The sequence below is a fragment of the Phalacrocorax aristotelis genome, chromosome 12 (genome assembly GCF_949628215.1).
Source record: "Phalacrocorax aristotelis chromosome 12, bGulAri2.1, whole genome shotgun sequence".
NCBI classification, from domain to species: Eukaryota; Metazoa; Chordata; class Aves; order Suliformes; family Phalacrocoracidae; genus Phalacrocorax; species Phalacrocorax aristotelis.
The window spans coordinates 18,949,467-18,974,676 of record NC_134287.1 but is presented as its reverse complement, the minus strand read 5'-3'; the positions used below and the strand labels follow the sequence as shown (position 1 = coordinate 18,974,676).

Sequence of the window (25,210 nt, the reverse complement as noted above, 5' to 3'; positions counted from 1 at the left end):
TCGCACTGGGAAAAGGAATTAACAACTGCTGCCTCCTTCTGTGAATCAGACCCACCCAATGCCCATTTTGGTAGAAACTATCTGTAAAAATGGAAATAGATGGACCTGGCAATCTCTGCCATTGTAACCCAGCTATGACTGTAATATCTGTTAATATTGCTCAGTGGGAAGCTGAAGGATAATTCAGGAAACTTAACTGATAGTTGTATTTTTGGGTTCTTCATTTATGTTTTGTATATATATAAACACCAACTGAAAATAAACCACCGAACAGATAATAACTGTATACCAGAGCTTTAAAATCTGTCTTTAATGCGAACTTACAAAGATTTCCAGACTCTTCATTTACATTTGGGAAACATTTAAGGATATTCATTCTTTGAATTGCATGGATGGCAATGATAAATCCACATTGAACGCAGATGAAATGCCATAAAAATACACATAGCCTGAGAGAACCATGTGGAAAAGCTTCTGTGCTCTCTATGGCAGGAGCCAGCTTGGTGCCAAACATTTCCTGGGCTTTAGTAATAAGATAAATATCTGAAGACCTCAAATGCTATGTTTCTTTAGATGCTATTTCAGTTGTATTTAGAATACAGCTAGCTCAAAATACCTTGCAGCTATTTCTTTGAAAAAGTTGGGAAGACTGTGGCGTTCTTGCCAACATAAATTGGGATGTAGATTGGTATGCAAATTGGAGTACAGTTTGGCATTCCTAAATTTTTTGACCTTTGATATTAATTTGCTTAAGGCTTGGTTATCCCTAGTGAAGAAAATTAATAATTCTGGGATTGAAAATGGGTGGGAAATGATATTACTGTTTCCATATGCTCTAAGCTCGCCTTTGATGCTTCCAGAGGAAAGATTACTCCAGCACTGACCATTATTTACATGGGTTGGAGATAGCTTTTTAGGACTTTCATAACTCTGAAGACCACGTGGATAAAGCTCTGGATAAAGGCTCTATCAGGCCACAGAGACAGGTGGACTGAACTGAAGCTCTGTTCGTGCTCTCTCACTCTAACTTAAGTTAATATGTAATGGTTCTTAGTTCCTGAAGGTACAATTTCCCTCCCTGCTTTGAGTAAAAATATTTTGTTTGCTCCATATAGCTGTTGAGAATGGCTCTGTTTTAAGACCCCTGAGACTATCAAAGGAGTAAGTGGAATGAATAATGACTTCATGTTTTCTTTTCTTTTTCCCATGAAAGACCTTCAGGTTTTTGGTTCTGATTTATGAAGACAGTTTTGCCTTCTTTTCAGGCAGGTGTTAACGAAAATGATTTTTATGATGGTGCTTGGTGTGCAGGAAGAAATGACCCATATCAGTGGATTGAAGTCGATGCTCGAAGGCTAACTAAATTCACTGGGGTCATCACACAAGGAAGAAACTCTCTCTGGTCGTAAGTACATGCTTGCTTTTCTCCATGAGATTCTGAGCTTTCAGGCCAAGGAATTCATGTTATATTGTGGTTTGTTTTGGAGGAAAAAAGGAGAGAATGGAAGTGCTGTGTGACGTCAAGTAGTTGAATGGAGGAACAGTAAAAGACAAAGAAAGACAAGGTGCGTTTATATGGCATAAAATACAGGTTTTAAGGTAGGAAACGTCTGTAGTCCTTATCTACATCTGGCAAAGGAAGCACCACTGTTCCCTCAGATTATATGCCTTTACACTCACCTTGTCAGATTTGCTTGTGTTAAACTTCCTAATTCTTTTCCAATATTTAACTTGATTAGTTTATCACCTTAAAGAATAAGCAGTGATCTTTGAGATTTCCTAATACATAGACAATGACCGAATAATTGGTAAAATTCCAGAACAACATCATTTTTAAATGAGCAGTTAAAGCAAATTTTATATCTATACTTTTTTGTTGCATGGAGGAATTTATAATATAATCAAAACCCACACAGTATGTGTTGACTAGGACTGCAGTGTTTGGTAGCAGGCATGTTGTGCTGTGTTTATGGATCCTAGGAAGACTCCATGCAGTTCAAAGCTCTTGGGAAGGAGTGCTTGCCACATATAAGGCAGCTGCCCTGCTGCATTGGTCTAAGGAGGCAATCCAGCCACGTGTACCCCAGGAACTCAGTTCTGGCCAGATAGTGCTGCCCACTTCCAACACGGAAAGTGTTTGTGAGCTTTCTGTTTACTGTTTGTGTTACAGGTGAGTAGATGCTCAGGGGACTGGAGCATCTCCCTTATGAGGAAAGGCTGAGAGACCTGGGTTTGTTCAGCCTGGAGAAGAGAAGGCTGAGCGGGGATCTCATCAGTGCTTATAAATATCTGAAGGGTGGGTGTCAAGAGGATGGGGCCGGGCTCTTTTCAGTGGTGCCCAACAACAGGCCAAGGGGCCACGGGCACAAGCTGGAACACGGGAAGTTCCACCTGAACATGAGGCAAAACCCCTTCCCTGTGCGGGTGCCAGAGCAGGGGCACAGGCTGCCCAGAGAGGCTGTGGGGTCCCTTCCCTGGAGACATTCACACCCCGCCTGGACGCGGTCCTGTGCCCCCTGCTCTGGGGGTGCCTGCTCAAGCAGGGGGTGGGACGGGATGATCTCCAGAGGTCCTTCCAACCCCTGCCATTCTGGGATTCTCTGATATGGCACTGGGAAATAATGATTTTGCACAGACTTGTGTGCATTTACTCCTTTGTAATCTGCTTCTGAGTGTAGGTGTCCAGATTGCTCTGTGATACAGCCAGTGTGGATGGGGTGAAAATTATATACCAGGAGAACAGCAGTCAGCTGGCATAAAGAGGAACTGGAGGAGACGATGTCATTTTCCCAGCCCCAACTCCAACCTTTACAGTGTTTGTTCAATCTCTTTAATTTCTCATTGGGTGTCACAGCATTATGTTAGCAGACAATCCCACTTGTGCTGCTAGACCTTGTGACCAAGTATGCAGGAGATGCACATGCTGAGAACTGTTCTGGCCAGATCTCTCACTTAAGAAAATGAGTGTCATATAATAAAAGGCAAACCAGAAAAAATACCACTACAGCTAAGAAAAAAGAAAAATAGCTTTTTCCTTCTATAGTTTAATTTTCTGGGTTTCTTTTTTTGTTTCGTTTAACATTGCTTTGAGAGTAGGAGCCTATTTGGCAATAAGGTTTCTATATTTATTCCTCATTTTTGTGTTAGGTAGATAATTACTGTAACAAAGTCTTATTCTTTTCTATATTCATACTCTTGACATCACTGTTCATATTGACACCAGTGCTGCACTGCTTTGTCTTGTCGTACTGCTATTTTTAGTTCAGCTATGTTGTGAGCTTACAGCAGGACTTGACACTATTTATAGATGGTATTCATGGTCCTCTTTTTTTTTTTTGTTGGCTGTTTTTTAGATTACTCAATCTTGCTTCTGCCCTCTTCCCCCCACGAAGAGTTGGTGAGCAGATCTCTGAGGATCTGCAGTAGGAGCAGGGTTGGTGCTGGGAGAGCAGGTCCAGGCTCCTCCTGGATTGTTACTCAGATTTGCAGAGAAACAGGGACATTTCTCCTTCATAGCAGCAAAGATGGCTTCAACTTGGACCAGCTGCACTGTGGGGCAGGCTAATGTCTCCTGGAAAATATGTCCTGTAAGGTTGAGCTCTACCCAATGGAGGGCCATGGAGGTGGGGAGAAATAGTCCCATGAAGGGGTCATCTCCTTCCCTACTCCAGCTTGCACACAGGGGACTCCCACGAAGGTGGCTTTTCTTGTAGAGTGTGGCCTCCATCTCACTTGATACAGCCTTGCTTGTGGGACTGCCTTTTCTGGAGTTCACATCACTTTCTTCCTCCCCTCATCAGATTGAACAGATAAAATCAGTGAAGTTATTTGTGTGCCCTGCTTCTGCATGTGTATGTCCTTAGATTTTAAAAATAACTTGGTACTCCCTGAGGTACCAAAGTAGATTCTCATGCTTTCAAAAGAGTTTAGACTGATGTATGCAGCCCTCATGTGAGCAAGGAGTTGTGTCCTGGGGTTTCCAGAGTCTGAGTGCCTGGGAACACCATACCCAGGAAGACGGCAGATGCTGCTTTCTGAATTAATCGTGTTGTTGCATGATTGCCATGAAAGGTGATGATCTCAGTGTGGCTTTCTACCCCAATTCCTCCAGCAGTCAAGAAAGCGAGAGGAAAGGAATAAACAGGAAATCCTGGTGTGGAGAAGAGCTACGCAAATGGAAATTTAATTCAGACAAGAGTAGAGACTCTGAACTTGGAGCAGATGTTGCCTTAGGGTGGAGTTCAGAGGCACTGATGGACGCTTTGGTACTTGTGGCAAGCTCAGGAGACAACGACCTGACCATAGTAGTCAGGGTTGCATGCACTGATTTGGCTTTGGTAAGCCAGCCCAGGAGAAACAGGCTGGTAGGACTTTTATTGGTGTGGGCAGGTTTTTTTGCAACCGGTTTCCTATAATGAGCACTGGAAGCAAAGGAGACTCATTAGCTTCTTTCTCTTATACTTAGTGCTTGACTGTGATTCATATCATAAACAGTCTTCTTTGATATGAAAGTTTGTACAAAAAGATGCCATTCTGTTACCTGAGGCACCTTCCCAACTTCATGAAGTTATGTGACAAGAATGTGGTGCTTTCATAACTAATAGAAACATATGTTGAAGAATATGGTATTTCAGGTAAGAGAGCCAAAAATCCCCACCCTCTGATCTGTGTTGTATTAGAATCAAAAGCCTGCCAAGCTTGAGAGCCAAGGTAAGATTTTTATTTAAGCATTGGAGACTTTCCCTGTGTTATATATATATATAAAAAAATCAAGACACTAGGATATATGCTACATTTACCAATGCTTTTATGTGATAGTGATAAAGAATCAGAAAAGCAACCTTTTTTTTCTTCCTTTTTCCTCTTTGTATTGAACAAGAAACTTCAACAAAGTGGAAACATTTACTTAACTGAAAGTATTCTCTGAGCTTCTGCCTAGATCAGATTTGTACCTTTCCTGGTCCCTTTAGCTTCCTGCTGCTGACTCAATGAGGACAAATAAAATTACAAGGGAGGGCAAGCAAGGACACCCTGCTGAATCCTGCAGCCAGTAACTCGGTAACTTTGGCCCTCATTGCAGGGCTGCAACAGCTGAGTTACTGGCAGTCTGGTCTTCGATTTTGCTTGTATTTCTGACGCTGTAGCCAGGGCTAGTATTCTGGTGGTGGAAGCAACCCTTTACACCTCTATAGCAGCACTGGCAGCTGTAGTCTGGTTTTGCTGATGGCCCACTCCATCCAGAGACAGTCTATTCACATCTAGACTTGCTTATAGGTTTTATGCAGCTTTGTAGGCAACACTGAGCTGAAGGTCACACCTGACACAGTGCAAAGAACAACAAAAAAATATGCATGGGGTTGTCACTTTCTGTATGCTGGCAGGAGCTGCTTCACCTCAGTTATTCCTTTCCCAATCTCACCTGGAAAGTTGCTATTTCTTGTCTGTTGTCCCCTGTGGGCTGTGGCTCTGCTTGCCTGTCTCAGGCTCTTGTGTGCTGAGGCCAAGGTGCAGAAACAGCTCTTGAAAGCACAGGTGACCTGTCTAGGGAAAGAGGGAATCCATGCTTGGCTAGTAATGGATACCTGAATCGTTTAATCATTTCTGTTGTAAGGAAAAACACTTCCGAGTCAAAATTTGTGCTGAAACTGCCTGGCTGGGAATTCTATGAGAGTCATGTGGAGCCAAATCTTTCTGCTTTCCTGTTTTCCAAAGTGAAAAAACGCTTTGAATTAAAACTTCTGAATTTGAGGAGCCTTTCCTTTTACCATCTCAGCAAGTGTGTGGACTCAGGGGCTGTTGCTGTTTAGGCACCTCAGGCTTTCTTGGGAAACCTGAAATCACGGCAAAGTGCTCTTTTACCATCGTAAATGGCAAACTCTGCTTAGATTATCCAGAAGATCTGCAGATGTTGAATTTCACAGATAAAGTGGGGCCCTGCTGCAAGAACCAGGACTTACTTCTGGTTTTTACACTGAAGATATCCAAAACTTAGAAGTGCTACAAGTGATGGTTGATATGCATAAAAGCTAACACCTTGAGAGTGGGCAGAATATCAGTTCCTTTGTATGAACTGAGAACAGCTGGAGATGAGTGTCTTTGGGCAGTTACGACACTGTTTCACTAGGAATATCTGGTAGTTGATACAGACACCTGTGACATCTCTTTGCAGAGCTGTTTTGTTTGCCTTCTCAGGCTAGAGAAAGTTGTGTGAGTTATATGACCTTTTAGAAAGGCATGTGGCATCCTTCTCGGAGAGGTGGATGGTGCCAAAGCTGGGCTTCAAGAGGGCTTATGGCTGAATATTTGGGGAACAAAAACAGTATGTCATGCTTGATATTGCTGCCAATGCATCTTTCAGTTTTATGAACCAAGTATCTTTAAACAACAGCTCAAGGCTGTTGAGTGGGACACTGGAAGCATCACTATGGAATTGTGCCAAATATTTAAAGCAATGATGTGATGTTTTGAAATATGCGCTCTCTTGACAGAGGGGAAAAGAAATTTAATTGCCCTTAGCAGTTTGGCAAGAATCTAAAAAACATAGGAATATGTTTCCCACAACCCAAACAATCTTTTGATAATTCAGCATCTTAATTTTGTACTAAGAAAACCCACATGACTAAATAGTCTCCATGTGTACGGACTGTAATATAAAGCTTCAGACTGTTTCAGTGCAGAGGATGTTCTGATTTTTTGGGAAGAGGATGCAATGTCTCAGTGAGTAAGATGTATTTGTGACTTGATGCATTTTATTAAAATTAATCTTTCAACCATGTTAAATTATGCACCCTCACTGCATGTCATGAAATAACAAAATGACAAATATAATAAAAAGCATGGATGAAATAATCTGTGCAGAATGCTCAAATTCCAAAGCAAAATTCTGAAATATTTAGAAAAAATCAAAACAGACTTACTTCCAAGTATGTTTTCTTTAAGACCTTTCAGTCTCACAAAAAAAATTAAAGATTTTTTGCTTTTATGCAAGATATTTGTCTTTAAGGAAAAAAAAAGGTCTGATTTAGGTAGAGGTTAGTCTGTGCCTTGCAAACCTGCAACAGAACTTAAAAGGCTAGTTGGTTGGAGGAAAGAGTGACTCAATTTTGTTGCTGGCTGGAAGAACTAATGACAAGACTTATTCATATTGCTTGCTTCCAAACTGACCTATTTTTAAACTGGTCATTTTTGTTTATCACTGTTGAAGTTATGTTTTAATTAGAAGCTAGTGTAGACACCACTACATGCTCCCTACTGTGTCACCTGTTTGACTTCCTGGTGCTACTCTGTAGGGTTAGCAAATAATGAATATCCAGCAGATGTGATCTTGTGTCTGATCATGCCATTGCTAAATACAAAATACTTATAATTGAATAGGGGAATAATTTTGCAATTTTCTATAGTACACCCTCATCCCCCACCTGCTTTCTGTGCAATGTAGCCCTTCATGACCCCCCAGCATCCCTTCTGACCAGCTGTCCTTAGGGAACTGTAGGTCTGTATCAAGCTGGGTACTTTCCAGAGGTATAGTTGAGGATAAATTTAAGTCAGTGCAGTTTCCTTGCTTCTAACTTTGGTGGTACAGCCTTCTGTTCTTTCTTTAGTCACAAAATGAATGTGTTGCCCCAAATTTTAATTTATTGCCATACTCACTGGCTGTTTGTCAGGAGCCGAGGTTTGCTTTCATGGACAGTCTATATGTGAGGATTGCAAGGTGGTAAACTTCCTTGCCTGCAAGAGGGTGAAAATCCTTGCTTTTCCCCCAGTTGATCAACCATTTATGGTATTAAGACCATGTCTCAATAGGAAGATTGGTTTCATTAAGAGATAATCACATCAGCATCCTCAGTATTCCAATGATAAGAGTATAAAGAGCACTGATAGTCCATTCAGTGTAATTGCATTAGCATTTGGGACTGTAGAGTGGTTACTCATAGATATTTGAGTTGTTTCTACAGATGCCTAAGAAAACAGAATCTTGCCCTGTACACCAGAAGGGAGCACACACAACAGCACAATGCTGCTTTTGAAAGCATAGTAGAATAAACTCTAAATCCTGTCCAGCTCACAAGGACAACGGACATACGTGGCATTGACTTTCAAAGTAGTACTGCCTACCCCCATGCAGGGGCTGTGAAAACACACCCTGATGGAACTTGAGCAAATTCAATGAAAATGTCTCAATATTTTATCCAAATCATGTAATAAAATAAGCAGCTGCTGTGTACTGACTTGACTTGTTGTGGTGCATCAAATCAGTGCAAACCGCTATTTGCCCTGACTGGGTGACAGGACTGCAGAGATTATTACAGTTTCCCCAAAGTCAGACTCTCATAGAGTGAATTGTTCCAAATCCACTGAAATCATATCAGGTATATTGATGGGAGTTACAAAACAACCTGTATTCAGTGTAGAAAAAGCTCCCTTGATATATTAATGTCACTAGTTGCATATTATACTAGTGTTTATGATTGGTTTTCTTAAGTTATGTTTTCCATTAACTCTGGCTTGGTGGAGCTGTCTCGCGGGCTTTCAGCTGTTGCAGCGCTGAGAGTCAGCTTTTGGCAGCTTCAGCCTTGAGTGTCCTCCATCTGTTTGCTTAACTTCAATCCCTGTGCCATGTTAATCTTCCACCTTGATTCCTTTGGCCTACACAGGATTTTGGTGTGGCGTTCGTCACTGCTGATGACACTCACCGTCCGCTCCTGGCACTGGGGAGCTGGGTTTGTGACCACTCAGGTGATCCTGTGTAGGTGGAGTTCTGACACCCAGAAATGTAGTAATACTTTCACAAGTTTGACAAAAATGTCAAAACTGATGATGTTCTGTTGTGGATGTGATTTGTTATGGTGCTCTTGCTCTAGTTACGGCTCTCTTGCCAAAGACTTGGAGACTCAGCATGCAGCACCCAGAGGGAGCAGGTCACTGCCATCCACACAAGGAGGGGTCCTGCCTGGTTAACCACCACTTTGCCCTGGGAAAGGGTGCTGTTGTGTGGAGAGAACCTGCTTTACACAGTGAGGCTCCCTGGGGATGTTCAGAAGACTAAGGAAAGCATTTTAACCTCTGTGGATGGGACTACAATGGGCAGTTTGAAATCAAACGAGCTGAAGCCTTTAGGAAGAGGGTATATCAAATGAATACAGGCATCTGCTGCAACAGATTACTCACGCTTATTAATCGCAGCCTTGATTTGCATATTTTGCATGCGCATCATGATTTTTTGCAATGAGAATGATTGGGGGGGTGTTACCTAGGGGACGTCAGGCAGCTGCTTCTGTTCCCTGTACCCGTGCCCTGCGCAGCCCTCCCAAGTCAGCATCCCTTCTGCACGCACCAAGTGGCACTTGGCCACATCTTTGTGTGCCCTTATTAGATGTGAGCTCCTTCAGCATTACTTTAAATATGCTCACAGCTGTGCACACAAATGGCAGTATTTGCTGGTTACTGTCAGAGTTTTTCATTTTCTATTACTTTAATACTCACAGGAAAGAGACAAAAAGGCAGAGCGAGGCAGTGCCCACATAGTTCAGGTTTTCCTCCTCAAATACATGACCAATTTACAAAGGTGCAATACACACAAACAGAAATAGAAAATTAAAAATGTCACAAAAGGAGGTCTCACAGCACAGGAATCACAGCTTGGTTGTGTTTAGCAGATATAGAAGATATGAAAGGGGAAAGTCTGGTGTAGGAAGAATTTCAGAAACACTTTTTGCAAAGAGTGGCCCAAAATGACAGGTGTTAAGACTGTAAAATCTTTGGGGCAGACCCCACACAGGAGGCCTGGCACCTTCAGGTGTTACAGTCTGAATGTCCAACAGCAAAAGTGAAGACCCATAGCTGGCACTGGCAAGGTCAGAAAGTCAGAGAGTAAAATCTTGTGAAAAGCTGGCTGTAAGTGGCAGCTGTTGGGTGGGAAATGCTTTTGCAACCCCAACTCCTCCTCACTGAGAAGAGAGCTTTGGAAAATCTGTGCTTAATTCATTCTGAGCAAGCGAAAATCTGGCCCTGAGCTTTTCTTTGTAGGGCCTCTGAAGAGGCAGGTTTCACAGCAGTATATTCATTTAAGTCAGCTAGAAGCAATTTTAAAAATTAAACATTCAAATATTTCAATTATTTAAAAAAATACCCTTGCTTGCTAGTCAAGCTTCAGCTCTTAAATCATACTTATTTTAATTAGGTTGCAAAGCTTGCTGGGCTACTTGTTGTTAGCCTGAGCACTTTTTGACTTGGATTGTTTTTGAAACTGTTGGGCAGTGGGTGATTTTATCAGCATAAATATTATTACAGAATATTAATATTAATGGGTTTATATTTAATTGCATGAAACTACAAATTACTATTTCAAGCAGAAAGCTATTTAGTTGCCAGCGTGATGATTCTGTTGCATGAGTACCATTTAATCTAAGGCTTGCCTAGCATTGTTTGACATAGAGATTCTACTATTTGAAGTATTTTTGTTTGTCAGTTTATATATTATTGGAGGATACATATTTGTGTGCCTGTCTGATTCTATTTTCTATTAATTTTAGGGTTTTGTAGAATAGATAAGTTAGAATAATATGGTCAGCTGGAGCCAGGGCTATTGTAGATGATGCTAACCTGAACCCTGCCAGTGTTTGTTAGTGTCATCCTCCACATCTCTGCCACTGTGGGCTTGAGCTTCTGCTGACCGGCACCTGCCAACCTTCCTCGTTTATCTCAAATCATGTGGGGTTTTAGTGATGTGGAAAAGCATCCTTAGAGACACAGGGTAAGAGTATCGGATTTATTTCACTTGTTGCTTATTCAGCTTTACATAATTAAGAAGCTTGGCCTTAAAATACTACATGCAGCAGATGCTGTTCAAACAAAATAAAACCATATCCAAATAGTCAGAAGTCTCAGTATGTGCCAGCTGAAGGCCAGGCAGCCAAAGCCCTGGCATCCCTCCACTGCTTCTCCTTTAGCACTTGCTGTGTGTTGTGCTGAGTCGGGATTCATCTATATGGCTAATACACATAAAGAAAAGTAAGAAAATTACATTGGAGAAGGCAAGGCGGAAAGATGTTTAGTTGTTCTGGTGCTGCCCTGATGTCTTTCCCTGTGCTCAGAAGCCTGATGATCTGGGTAGATAAGGAAGCGCCAATTCTTTGGACAGGAACCTGCCAAGGCTGTAGGATATTGGCTTTTAATTCTCTGCTTTGATCCAGGTTTCCTCTCTGTCCCGGTCAAGTCACTTAATCCCTCATCTTCTCTTTTTTTTTTTTTGATGGGAATGGACAAGCTGGACACTTCCATGCATCACAGGAAAATGAATTTAAAATCAAAGATGTTCAAATAAGCCTTGTCTAAAGCTAATGCATTGCAGACAATAAACAACTAAGCAATAATCTCAAAAATCCACCTTATTAAGTGAATTTTAATCAGATTTTGATTTTTGCATTTACTTTCTGAGAATTGATTAATGTTGGTAACAGATATTTTGATTTTTCAGACAGGTTTCTCCCAAAGAGATAAGGCTGGCATAAATTTTAAGAAGGATTATTAATAGGAAACACCAAATCCAAGAGATTCCTATCCAATCTGTTTCTCATGATCCTTTTCTAGCATTGATGAAATCTGTGAGGCAGTCATGTAAGTAGCACTTTGTGCTAGAGCATGATGAACTAGAGGTAACCTTGAATACTTTTGAAGATACTGTCACGCAATAATTTCTGTATTGCCTAGCTTCCTGCCAAGAAAGAGCACAATAATTAATGCACTCTTCTGAATGTTGGCACAGGACTTTCCCTGAATTATGTCTCCTTGACTCTATAAAATCAACAAATATCTGAGCAATACAATAGTAGGTCCAGGGAGGTTTTATAGCGTGAATCGAGAACTTCTCTAAAACAGCAGTAGGGACATCCTAAGTACTGTAAAGCTTTATAGCTTGCTTTCAGCTTTCCTTAGCATTATTGTTCAATGCTGATGGGCCCCGAAAAGATTCGATGTGACGTGCTGCAGAAATTAATGTCTGCAAATCCCAAACCCAGTGAGGTGGATCTTCCTGTCACCAGGTAACAACACAAAGCGGATGACATTCCCTAATACTTCTAGCACAAGTCTGCTTTAGCTGCTGTGTTAATGTGGTGGATTTGCCTGAAAGCTTTAGATTTCTGCGCCTACATGAATAAGCTGAGCACCACGTATGTGTTAACTCTTAAGTTCCAGGAAGCACTGTACTTTCTGTAAACAGACTGGCTGTTGATTTGAGCATGTGCAACACATCCATCTGCTTCCTGGAAGCATCAGACCTCCTGTGCTGCACATGTGTAGAAAATGTGCAGCTTTTGAGAAGATTTAGTACGTGAATGCTCTTCTGCTGGTCTGTATCTGTAGAACTATCTGGGATTTAAAGATACTTAGCAGCCTGCTCAGAAGCCCTGTGCTTCTGCTAGTTTTCCAGATATTCTGAAGGCATGAATGCATGCAGTGTTCCACTTCCCCACCACAGGGAATGTGATTTCAAGGCGGTAGATGCCATTTCTGAGGGGAGTCTGAATTTACAGAATTCTTAACATCAGCAGAAGCTGTTTTTCTTAGGACATTGGAAAAAAAGCGGGAAGAATTTAAGTCCCTAGAGGAGGTTTTGAATTTGGTGCAGTGGAAGAAGGATCTGGTCACCTGTGGTACCTTTATTCAGCATCTCAACAAATGCAAAGTGGGTGATTATGCATTACAGGCAAGCACAGTTAATAGGATGTGGTGTGTGACCTAAAATATTATACTGATTTATCTCCTTCCATGACACTCTGTAGTCCTTCTATACTGCAAATGTACAAGACTGGTTGTGGTCCCATTGGTATTTTAATTGGCAGGCTGCCTCTGAAAAGCGTGTTACTTGTCACTCAAGATGGAGTATGCATATGGCTGATTAGTATACATTTTCTTTTGGGAGAAGTTTGAACTTTTGTAACTGTAGGGAGTGAGAAAATTAAAATATGGTAAATAAAAGTCTAGATGGGAAGATTTAGTGTAACAGTACCTTTTTCTTATGCCACTAAAATAATGTGGTTCTTTTAAAAACTGTCTATATGTGCCATGGTGTTCTTACAATTACATAGAATGGCCACTGTTATCTTGTTTTCATGCGGTTGTGATATTCTGTTTGAAATTTTTTTTTCAGGTGTAATGAACACGGATGTATTGTGTTTGTCCTCCTAATCTTATTTGTGCAGTTGTAAAAAAAATTCTGTAATACTTCAGAAGCGATGATGTCTTTTTGGCTTGTAACATTGCTTCCTTTGGTCATTTACGCTGATTTTGAAAAACAGCTAAGAATATACTAAAAGCAAACAAAAAAACCAAACAAGCACCCCTCCAAAAACCCCCACACCACCATCTGATGTGCACTGACTGTGCATGTTACCACCACTGCTCCTGTTCAAACCCATGAGTTTTGCTTTCAAATTTGACTTCTTTTTCAATCTGAAAAAGTTATTTTTTCCCTTCCTGGAGTTTTGATGTTGGCCATTTCCAAAATTCCTAATTTCAGTCTTTGCTAGATGTAAATCTGCCTGCCTTCAAATCATAACCACAGTGAAATCTTCTGGTGCAAGTGCCAGGTTATTGCAGAAGCTGAAGGAAGAAAGTAAAGTAGTAGAAACTTTAATTCACTGAAGCCACTGTGTATTTTGTTGTATATCATTTTGTAGCCACAAAGACTTGAGATGACAGCATGGCACTTCACAGATCTCTGGCAAGTGCCCCACCCCAGGAGATCTTCCACTGACAGGCAGACAGTATTTTGAAGTAGTGTGATAGATGTACAGGTGATAGATGTGTTCATCTTTTCAATGCAATAATAACAAATTCAGTCTGTTGGCAATAGTCAAGGTTTTCCCATTTAAAAATAACCTGAATAGCAATAACTATTCCTTGAAGAGGACCACTGAAAGATTTGCAAAGGACTGGTTTAAGTGTGTAAATAGAGCTGGGTGTGTTCAGTCATTTTTTCAAAAATCACATGATATATCAGCTTTGACTTCTGGGAGTATGAGTATGAATCATACAGAAATGCTCTTCTAAATCCTACTAAACACTTACCTAACCTTTGGTTTTAGGTGCCATTGTAAGTCTGGACATAAGCTTGAATCTTTTGTGTAAGTGGGACCACTGTTACTCAGAAAATGACATAGCAGATAGAAATCGAAAGTTATAATTTTCTGCTGCCATGTGTTGACTTAGGCGTTATTTGAAGGTCACTGTTTTGCAAAAGATGAAACTGGGAGAACTTGTGCTGATCTTATGGCTGATGAATTTGCTCTTGTTCTGCCCCTGCCCTTCTTTTGGTCTCCACTAAAGGCCTGACTGTCTTTCAGTGAACGATAAAGGCTAGTTCGTCCTGTTAAACATAAGTACAGTGAAGTCAAAGTGTGTGTTCATAGGTAGTTTGCTAATATTATTTGTTGATTGTAAAAGAAAGAACAACAAAGTTGCATTTGTATGGGTGCAGTAAAAGGGGAAGCTTTTCTTAGGTGTGTCTGTCCTTCCAGGTACTCCCTTATCTCCAATCCATATGCTCTGATGCTTCTCCCATAGCTGCCCAAATTGATGCCATTCTTCTTTCTAGGCCCAGGAGCTTTCCTTACTCTGGTTTCACTCCCCCCAGTCTGACTGTGTAGCTTAGCTAAGAACCCATGTTCAAGAGCGACTGCGCTAGAGGACTCCTGGTTATGCGTGATCAGTTTAGATACATGAAAACAAAATTTAATCATCCTGGACTGACTTTATGGTATGAAGATTCCTTCAAGCCACAACTCTCCTCTAAGTCACTGCCTATGGAAACAAGGAAGGTGTTAGGGGAAAAAAATTACTGCTGCCCTTTCAGACCAACAAATATGGCAGGAGAGTCAGGGCATTGCCTTCACAATAGCTGTATGTTTATTACCATGGGAAAAGCCTGGACAGTGTAAAAGCTACATAGCTCTAACTCTACTCAGAATATAGGAAGGAGCATCTTACTTCTCCTTGTACTCTTCTTTAGCTGAATACAGACAAGACATAATTTAAGTACAAATGAGAATTTTGCTTTTTTAGATTAAAGGGGATTTTGCTGTAAATCAGCTAACAGACCACTAGAAAGATGAGATTGATCTAGATATTAGATCTTTCTAGATATAGAAAGAAGATTGATCTAGATATTGCAGTAGTGCACTAGTACTGTGATCAGTTGGACTCTGCTGTGCAGAGACAGAATTGTCTCTTTGTTCCTATATATTGCTAATAAATACAAGAATGACTTCAGGCTCCAGTCATTCTTGTATTGGAAGAAATGGAAATTTTGCTGGTTGAAATTAATGGACTTCTCATCCTAGAGGATTTTTTTCATCCCCTCTGATAATAACAGCAGAAATAATAAATGTTCTGTAGCTGAAAAAGGTAAGATTTTTGAATGCTGGATGCATCTGTTCTAGATAAGCCATTTATCCTGAAATCTGCATGTAAAAGGAAAGGAGAGCAGTAATCCCTCACCTCCTAGAATCCCAGAATATTATTTTGTTGGTGTTTTGCTTCTGTGCACTAAGCTTTTTTAATTGTCTGTTGAGTCTAGATTTGCATGTCACTTTTTCAGCCAAGTGTTGACATGACTTTGCCAACTGGGATTTCCATTGCTAGCAGTCTTACAAGCTTTATTACATCAAACAAAAATTTGCAGTCATTCTAAGTTATTAAAAAATAACTTAGATGCTCTTTGTCTTTTTTAAGGAGTAACTGGGTGACCTCTTACAGAGTATTGGTGAGCAATGACAGTCACGCATGGACTGCTGTCAGAAATGAATCTGGAGATGTGGTGAGTATCATGAAACAGATGTTTTATGAATAAAAGCAGAGTTGGGAAAGTGGGGGCTGTCCATGAGAAGTTTTAATTTGCCAGACTAGTCAGTGTAAGACTATAAGGCAATATCTCTCAGTGACCCCCCTAATCTGAAAAGCAAATCACATAATACAGAGAGGGACCCAGAATATCCTATATGGCAAATCTACACGTGTCTGTCTATGGATGTGAATGCCACCCTGGCAGTGGTCTTGCCTATGATGAGATACATGTCTTGCTCTATGGCCCATGCAAGGGTTAGCATTAGTCTGATGATCCCTGAGGTGCCCATGAGGTGCCTATTGCCAGAGAGAGGGTGTGGAGCTCCAACTCCTTTGCTCCCCTCTGAGGGGCATGGGAAGATTGTGCTCTTTGAAGAGCAGTCCTGGTCTGAGCTACCATTAGCCTGGGGCTGTACCAGGTAACTTTTCTTCTATTACCAAAAGTGCTAAAAGGCTTTTTGAAAAACTCATCTTGCCATTTTCCTCTGTTTGGCCTGCCTAGATTTTTGAAGGAAACAGTGAGAAAGAGATCCCAGTTCTCAATATGTTGCCAGTGCCTCTGGTTGCACGTTATATCCGTATAAACCCTCGGTCCTGGTTTGAAGAAGGTAGCATCTGTATGAGACTGGAAATCTTAGGGTGTCCTTTGCCAGGTAAGAGTCTTTCTCAATTGATCTTGACATGGCTCCTTGTGCCAAGACTTGGAAATTTTATTTCCTTGGGATATCTTTGCTTTTGATATAACACCTGTCTTCAGTGAGTAGAGTTATGCAAAAAGAAACAAAAGTATCTGCCCAGACACATGGACAATATCAGGATAACTCTTCAAATGCAATGACATAGTACCTATATTTGCCTTTATTAATAAAACAAGATTGCATGGATGATCTAACAAGGTTTTCCCTGTTCTTTGGGCTGAAGTGCAGTGCAATTAATCTTACTGAGTGCCCATGTACCAGGCATGCAAAAGTGTTACATATTGGGACAGTCACTTGCAGATGTCTTAAGATTCTAAGGAAAGAAAGGACCATTATAATGATGTAGTCTGAATTTAAATTTTTCTTTTTGTTTCATTGTACAGGCCATAGGACTTCCCTGAATTAATTTGAAGGCAAATACTGTGACTGAACTAGTGCTTATCTTGTAGGGGGGAAGGAGGGTAGTTGGGCATGTAAAAGAATTTCTACCAAATTTCAAGCGTTATCAAATCCAGCATGAAATTCAACAAGAGCAAGTGCAAAGTCCTGCATGTGGGTAAGAACAACACCCCACACCTGTACAGGCTGGGGGCTGAACTACTGGAAAGCGGCTCTGTTGAGAACTCCCTGGAAGTCCTGGTGGGCAGCGAGGTGACCCTGAGCCAGCACCGTGCCCTTGGGGCCAAGAAGGCCAACAATATCCTGGGGTGCAATAGAAGGAGTGTGGCCAGCAGGGCGAGGGAGGTTATCCTCCCCCTCTACTCCAACTTAGTGAGGCCACATCGGAAGTGTTGCGTCCAGTTTTGGGCCCCCCAGTTTAAGAAGGACAGGGAACTGCTCAACAAGTCCAGCGCAGAGCTGCCAAGATTCTCGGGGCTGGAGCATCTCCCTTATGAGGAAAGGCTGAGAGACCTGGGTTGGTTCAGCCTGGAGAAGAGAAGGCTGAGGGGGGATCTCATCAATGCTTATAAATATCTGAAGGGTGGGTGTCAGGATGATGGGGCTGGGCTCTTTTCAGTGCTGCCCAATGACAGGCCAAGGGGAAATGGGCACAAGTTGGAACACAGGAAGGAAGTTCCACCTGAACATGAGGCAAAACCCCTTCCCTGTGCGGGTGCCAGAGCAGGGGCACAGGCTGCCCAGAGAGGCTGTGGGGTCCCTTCCCTGGAGACATTCACCCCCCGCCTGGACGCGGTCCTGTGCCCCTGCTCTGGGGGTGCCTGCTCAAGCAGGGGGTGGGAAGGGATGATCTCCAGAGGTACCTTCCAACCCCTGGGATTCTGGGATTCTCTGGTTAAGTCTCAGGTGAAGGTCCTATCCTTGGTAAAGACTGGGAAAAACACAACCTAATGTTTAGCACAAGCTTCAGTTGTTAGCTGTTTCTTTTATCATATGAATGCAAAATACAATTAAGGTTTATCAAAACAGTGAATACAAAGTAAAACCTTACACAAGGCCACTTAAAAAACAAAAAGGTATTTGATGCTGCAAAACATGGCAAAGCTGTGTTGCTTTTAAGTGCCTTGTAAATAGTTTCAGGGTGAATTTGTGTCTTCATATATGTGTGTATGAATATAAATATTTGAAAAACAGTTTGTTCACACCTTTTTGAAGCTGCCCACTACTCATTCCACATCTCTCATCTGGTGTTTTTCTTTTTTTTCTCTTTGATCTTAAATTCGGACACCTTGGGGATAGCGCTTTGCTTTTTTTGCAGGGGGCTATGAATACTATTTTCAGAATTACTAGAGACAGAAAGACAACTGCTTTTCCAGAGCCCATCATTACTGCTTTAACTGTTTCTTCTGCTGTTCAGAGACTTGCTTGCTTCCAATTCCACTGTTGATGAAGGGTCTTCACATTGCCAGCAGATGTAGCCTGACTTCTGTCGTTTAGGTGTTTTAAATACTCATGGAAAAACCCAATCTGGCGCATGGAAGGGATAATTCTCTGATGAAAAGAAATATAGAGCAAGTATTGTCGTGAAACTTTGTAGGTGTATTGCCATGGAGCAATGAAAGTTAGCAGCACTTAGACAACTGCTTTTCTGGGGGAAACAAATACATCCTGGACTTGAATGGCACTGACGAGGGTGTCCTGTGTACATGGATGTTGATGTTTTCAGTAGGATTCTGATTTATTTCAACTGTAGTTTTAGACAACTCCAGCTCTGTGGGCTGCTTGTTTACCACTGTAGCTTTTAGCCTGAAGGGGCAATTCCAGAGCCAGTATTTCCCCTCAGCTCTTGAAAGGGCTGTTGAGGAGCAGTGGTGTATCCCAAATTCCTGTGCAGGTTTGCAGAGAATCCACAATCTGTAACACAGGGTGTAAGGCTGAAGCGAAAACATGGTTTTCATCACCATTGTGACTTTAGTGAAATGCATGGAGGTCTCCAGGGAATAACAAAGACACTCAAATTATTTTGGAGAGTAATTTGTAGGGAAAGTCTCACAATCCTTTTCAGTTCCATAAACCTGTACTTAAAGAGGAAAGAGAAAAAATGTCAATATTTGGAAAGGTGATTTTTAAGTGCAGCAGGTATTTACACTGGATTTTTATTGGATATACACCTATACAGGGCCAGATGCTGCTTTGCAGCATTAGCATTTCTTCACCCTTCAGTGTCACAGGGCTGTATCAGTGGGTGAAGGTGTTATGGGGGTAAGAACATATCTGCACTTCCACCACTGTTGCAATGATTGGTGTTGTGGCTTATTGCAGGTCTTGGATTGGCACAGAAACAGCATCAGTTCTTCGTGGTAGTCAGTTATTGAGTTAATTGCCTGCAGTGGCTGATTCAGTTTATTCTTGAAAGAAAATACCAGAATCATTCATTGAGAAACACAATGGGAATGGGGTGTGTTTATTCAAAATGTAATTGGACTGAAAGAACTAATAGGTTTTGATAAGCTGCTGACCCGTCTTTTTAGCTCAGAAAGAACTGACGTTTCTTTCTTCTAGCTCATATTATTCATTGCACGCAAGGCGCTCAAAACAAAGCTGTTCCCAGATTGCAGAGGCCTTTCCATGCATGTTTTCTTCCTGTGGGACATAACTTATTTCTTGCAGTTCCCTGTAACTGGATTCCTCACCCTTTATCGGTGTCACCTTACTCATTCCAAGTTAGCTAACCGACTGGTTTGGCCATGGGTCCAGCATCTTTGATAGCGCTGCTCTAACACATGTGTGACTGTGTGACTAGAAATCAAGGGTTCTTTTCTGACACAGGTTTCCTCCATAAAACAGAGCAAGGGTCCTAAAGTCGTCAAAATCAGGAGGTGAAGCCCTGTCAGTTCACACACCTCTATCCTTTCCAAAGCCCAAAGGGCCACAAAAGTTATGCAATGCTCAGTTTCCTTGAATACCTGGTGTGTTTTTGATTATATTTGCACCCTGAACGTGCATGTGCAAGAAATCAAGTTGTCAGGAGGAGTGGTTTGGTCATGTTTTAGAGTTCCCACGCACCATGTCCTCCTGAGGCAATGACAGTGCACAGGCAAATGGGGTGTAGAGAAGTACCCCAAGGAAAAAAAAGTGGGGCTGAAGGAAAGTAAGCTATTTTTCATGACTGTGAATTTCTTTTCATGTCTTCTAAACTTGTAGTGTTAGGTTTTATGTTTTTATTAATCCCTGAATAAATTAAGTGATTTTCATTCAGTCTGTGCTCTATATCAGCTTTCCATCCTGTAGGCTTACAAGGGAGGGGTAAGAAAGGAATAACAGATAAAGAAGAAACCTGAATAAGATATTAATATTCTAGGGAAGCACTGGTGGAATGTGAAGGAAATGGTTAAAGACAGCTAGGGCCCATTTCTGTGGGCAGGGTTCTGTCAATAAAACCTGCTTCATGTGCTGGGTGCACTAAAATTTTGACAAATTGTGAGAAAACACTGTTTAGGTAATTGGAACAGAGAAGTTACTGATTATCTAATTGGTATTATATAAGATTATTGTAATTTTAATCAGTGAAATGCTTATATTATTCATAACAAATTTTTGGTGTATCGTAGGCTAGTTTTGATAAACAACCTTTTCTAGACTATTACAGTAGCTCTACAAAAAAAAGCTGTGTTATCCAACTATGTCAGTACCGTCTTTCAGGCAACAGAAGTGATTTGCTGTTTCACCAAGGAAAAAACACTTAGCTGTGGAGGAAAGATGCCAAAAAATCCTACATAGAGCAGAGGATCAGTGCTGCCATTTCTCATTGGGGAAAAAGAGGACAAAAGCACCAGCATTTAATTCCCACTCCAGTTTCCAAAAATGTTAGTGTTTACATAGATGTAGACTGACACACGCAATCTTTTGCAGCTGCCTCAGAGGGGCTCAGGTACTTTCCTTGCCCGTTCTTTCTCAAACTTAAGGAAAATCAAAAAGAAACTGCATATGACCAGAGTACCCAGAGATAGGAGAAAGGAAATTAGCTGAGCTCTTCATGCATTTATTTATACTGTAGAGTATTCAAGGCAATAGGCAATTATCTTAATGGAATAAATTTGTGATTAAATTTAATTTTTAATAATTCTTATATAGAAAACTATCATTGGTATCATGATTATACCATCACTTTCAACCCAAGATAAAAGATGAACTGCTCTTTAATGGAGTACTGTGTTTTGCAGTGGATGCATCATTCAGCCCTATTTTCATTGCTTGTCTCTTCTTGCCAGTCTACCTGGTTAAGCCTGGGGGTGTGCTCATTTTGTATAAAACTGTGACTTTATACAACTATCTTTGGTTATAAACAATCATGTATACAGCAGCAGTAAATTTAGTGAACTACTTGTGAGAGTAAATTTTTGCTTAGCGTGACAGTCTGTCCTTGTGTTCTGCTTTTATCATTGCAAAGCTAAAACTTAATCTTGGGCAATTTAAAACATTTTTGAGAGTTTACCTGAGCAAAGACTGAATAAAAAAGTAACTAATAATTCCCCTGGGAAAAGCCAATGGATTATGTTCCTCCATAATCATCCAGACAGATGTGTAACATCCCCCAGCAATGCAGTGGGTGTCATTAAAATGTTTTCTTTCATATTTTATTTGTAAAATGAAGTGTATACTATTCTGAAGAAGTATTGACAATCCTCAGAATTACCATTATTATCAGAATCAAACTGTAGGAAATCATTAGAAAGATTAAATGTTGGTGGAAAACCTTTAAGAAGCAACTGCTGCAGGTTAAGAGTTTGGGTTTTCTCTTACCCATTATTATAATTCATTATGCTTAACTGGAATTAGTTGTTTGGTATTTGACTATACATCAACATATATAGAAAACAATCCATCTCTAGTTGAAGAACATTACTTCATTGCTGATTTGATATGTGATGTTAATGCTTATGACTGCCATGAAATAGATCATGTGGAAAAAACCGTAAAATCATCTGATATGTCTGCCAGCAGATTTTTTCAAGATTACATGTGTGCTGCCCGTGACTTGTTCAGTTCTGTGAGGACAAGTCAAATTAACTTATATTACATAGGAATTTAAAAAAATTAGTCATTTGCAAAAGGCACATTGATTTTAAGGCAGTCTAAAGGATTTAGACTAGAATATTCTTTGTATTAAAAACTCATCTAAATCACTTGGATCGAATACTTTATCTCATCCATTTGGAGCACCACACGAGCACCGCTTCTGAGCTTGCAAGCTCCGTCGGTATGATACCACATAACTCACTGCAGGACTTCTGTGAGAATGAAGCATATGAACGTATGGTGTTGGGATGGGTGCAAGCTTTACTTAGTAAATGACAGCATTTTGATAATATTGTTTTGCAAGTGTTGATTTCATCTTCAAGTCATTGTGAAGCTCACTTTGTACCTTTCCAGTGTCAGAACATTGAAAACTGAAGGAGGGAAAAAAAGACCAGCACACATTGTTGCTAGTAGCATAATAACTGGAAACCCACTGAAAGCATCAGGACTCCATTGCTTGAGGTGCTGTGTAGAGCTGTGTCATAACAGAAAATCCCTTCTATGTGTCAACTGCTGAGCAATTGGTCATCTCTGGGACTTTTTATGGGCAGATGCTAGAGCTCTCATGCTGGAAAGTAGTTGGGCATTTTAGAGCTTCCTAATCACTTGTCCATCCTTACAAAGAACAGAATTATGAGGGTAACAAGCTACTTCTACCTGCAAACTTAATTAACTCTACTGGTAATGTAAAGATAGGTTAGTGGTAGAAAAAAACTAATCTATTCCTCTGTATAAATGGGAGTGCAACACTTTTGCAGGATCTTTTCTCCTTGGGAGAAACAGAGACTGTCTGAGGTAGTGCCATGAATAAATGAGTGTATTTCAATTCTAATTCTTCTGTGGTTTGAGTTTTAGTCCCTTATTCTCTGTTTTATTAAAGAAGAAAATTTTTGCCAAAGTGGACTTACCAGCTATGCACAAGACTTGTGTGCCTTTCTACATTTTAGCTTTTAATTTTCTAATCTGTATTCTTGCTGCAGCAGAAATCCAGTGATCCAAGCAGACTCACAGTAGAGCCTGGCAAAATACAAGTGTTAATCCTTTAGGGAGCTGTCAAATTGTGCACTGTGTTTGAGGAAGGACCAGAGATACAATCACTCGCACTGTACAGGTTTTTTTTTTAAGTTTCCAGCAACTCTACAGCATTCACAGTCATTGCCATGATATTAACGTTTGATGTACGGAAAAAGTGCCAGACTTTGAAAGGAATGGGATTAAAGTATTAGGAAAAACTATCGCTTGCTGTATATTTTGGCTCATGGTGATAGAGAAAGCCTTTAACCTCCTGGCAGCTTTATGATGTTTATTTTTATATTTTTACAACAGAGGGATATTTTTACAATGGTGAAGATAGTCTGTGTGACATTAAACACATTGTCTCTTTCTAGAAGTGGCTTTTTTATGATTTCCATTTCTCAGTCATCAATATATTTATGAATAATTTCTACAAATTAACATGGGTTGACCTTTAAAGGCTTGGCATTCCAGTGTCATCTGCAGAGTTAGTGCAGCATCGTTGCTCTCAGTGGACTTGCATCAATTTAGCCTGCAGTTAGGTTGGAAACAAGACCTGAAAATGCAGGTGAATTGTGTGAAACTTAACCCTCTTGGTTCTTAAAAACAATTTTTTTTTTTTAATAAGCAAAGAAATCTTGTTCCCTCACCTCGTTAGGCTCTAATTCAAATCCAGTTCCAGGTGGTCTTGTTATAGAAGACGATCTCACTGGGAAGGGCAGATTGCATTGAATAACCAGATTTAGTTGAAGCAAGATGTTTTTTTGACATTTTTCAGTCATATTTGTAGAGCAGTGGTCAACTGACCTTCCAGTATTTCTGCTGCAGATTAGGGAATGGAAGTGGAGACAAGCATGTGAAAGAAGAGGAGTTAAGTGGTAGAGAACACGGGTAATGTTACAGTGAAGCTTAATGCAACTTGCATATTTCATTTAATAAATAACTTGAATAGTTCAAATTTTGCTTTCCTTCCACATAGAAAAAAACCCAAATACTTTTAGAATTTTATAGGAAGAACAAATCTGAGAGTTTAGAGGTTTTAATGTCAGAAGTATTGAGACTTAAGAAAATATTAACTTATAAGGTATTTTTAAGTGATTTGAGTTTTCCATAATTTCATTGTTTGTTCTTGTAGGATAGTATCCATATATTCTTCCTACTAACAATTATGCAGGTTTTTTCCCCAAAAAAAATCACAACTGATAGGTGATTCTGTTTAAAAACACTGTTTTTCTTCTCTAGAGACAGTGTCTTTTGGCTGTGTCACAATAAGACAGGATGATATTTAGGCTTTCATATTTGATTTTTTCCCCAATAATTTAAAACCAAATGAAGATGATTTTTTGTGAAGAGAAACAATTTTTCATAACAGCCTGACAGTCAGTGGTTTGACAAATGATTACTCAAAATTCTAGACATCCCAGATATGGCAAATTAAGGAATGTGTCTGATGTTTTCCAGATAGACTTGTTTCTAAAAATAAACCATAATAGATTAGGCTAGGGGCACATGTATCAGAAATATAAAGCTGAGCCCTAACAGTCTTGGCCTGGTTTTTTTTTCCAGGTGAATGGCCTGGAAGATCAAGGGAACAAAGGTTTTTGTTCTATCCATATATTCTCCTTTGATACTTTAAAACACACAAGCTATAAATTATATCCCTATAGAAATGAATATGCTAATTTAAAAGTAACAAAGACCTCCGACTTCCACAAAAAGCGTTCAGGAAAATAATCAGGAAGGTTTAATATGCACAGTAGATCTTTTCTGTATTTTGCAAGCAGCACATAGGCTCTGAAAACACTCATTAAGAAAACTAAAATGTAATTCCTTGTAACATTAAATTAATCAGGTAGACACAAAACATTTACTGGGGCTTTTTCCTCTTCTGTGTTTTTTATTCCAGCCCTTTATCTTTCAACTGACTCATAATTTTCCAGTGTCTTTTGCCCTCCTCCGTAGCCTTAGGATGCCCTTCTGCTTTTCTGTGAAGTTTAGTTGTTCATGCAGAGTAGCTGTCTAGCAAGCTGATGCCTGCTGCCGCCTTGCTTCTGTTTGGATCTATATGAGCTGATTTGTGCAGCAATTAGAAATATTTCAAATTTGTTGTTTCTTTGAGTTTTGCTTTTAAAAATCTGTTTTAAACACATATGTGACAGTGGAATTCAGATTTCCAT

At 40.3% G+C, this 25,210-nt stretch overlaps 1 protein-coding gene across 1 annotated transcript in view; it reads left to right on the top strand.

Moving 5' to 3' along the window:
• Nucleotides 1-25,210, top strand: part of CPXM2 (carboxypeptidase X, M14 family member 2) — a 79,303-nt gene that overhangs the window by 33,416 nt on the left and 20,677 nt on the right. Inside the window, exons 3-5 of the mRNA XM_075107636.1 lie at nucleotides 1,266-1,405; nucleotides 15,733-15,817; nucleotides 16,346-16,496. Of these exons, the coding sequence (XP_074963737.1) occupies nucleotides 1,266-1,405; nucleotides 15,733-15,817; nucleotides 16,346-16,496 (376 nt within the window). The remainder of the gene's footprint in view (nucleotides 1-1,265; nucleotides 1,406-15,732; nucleotides 15,818-16,345; nucleotides 16,497-25,210) is intronic.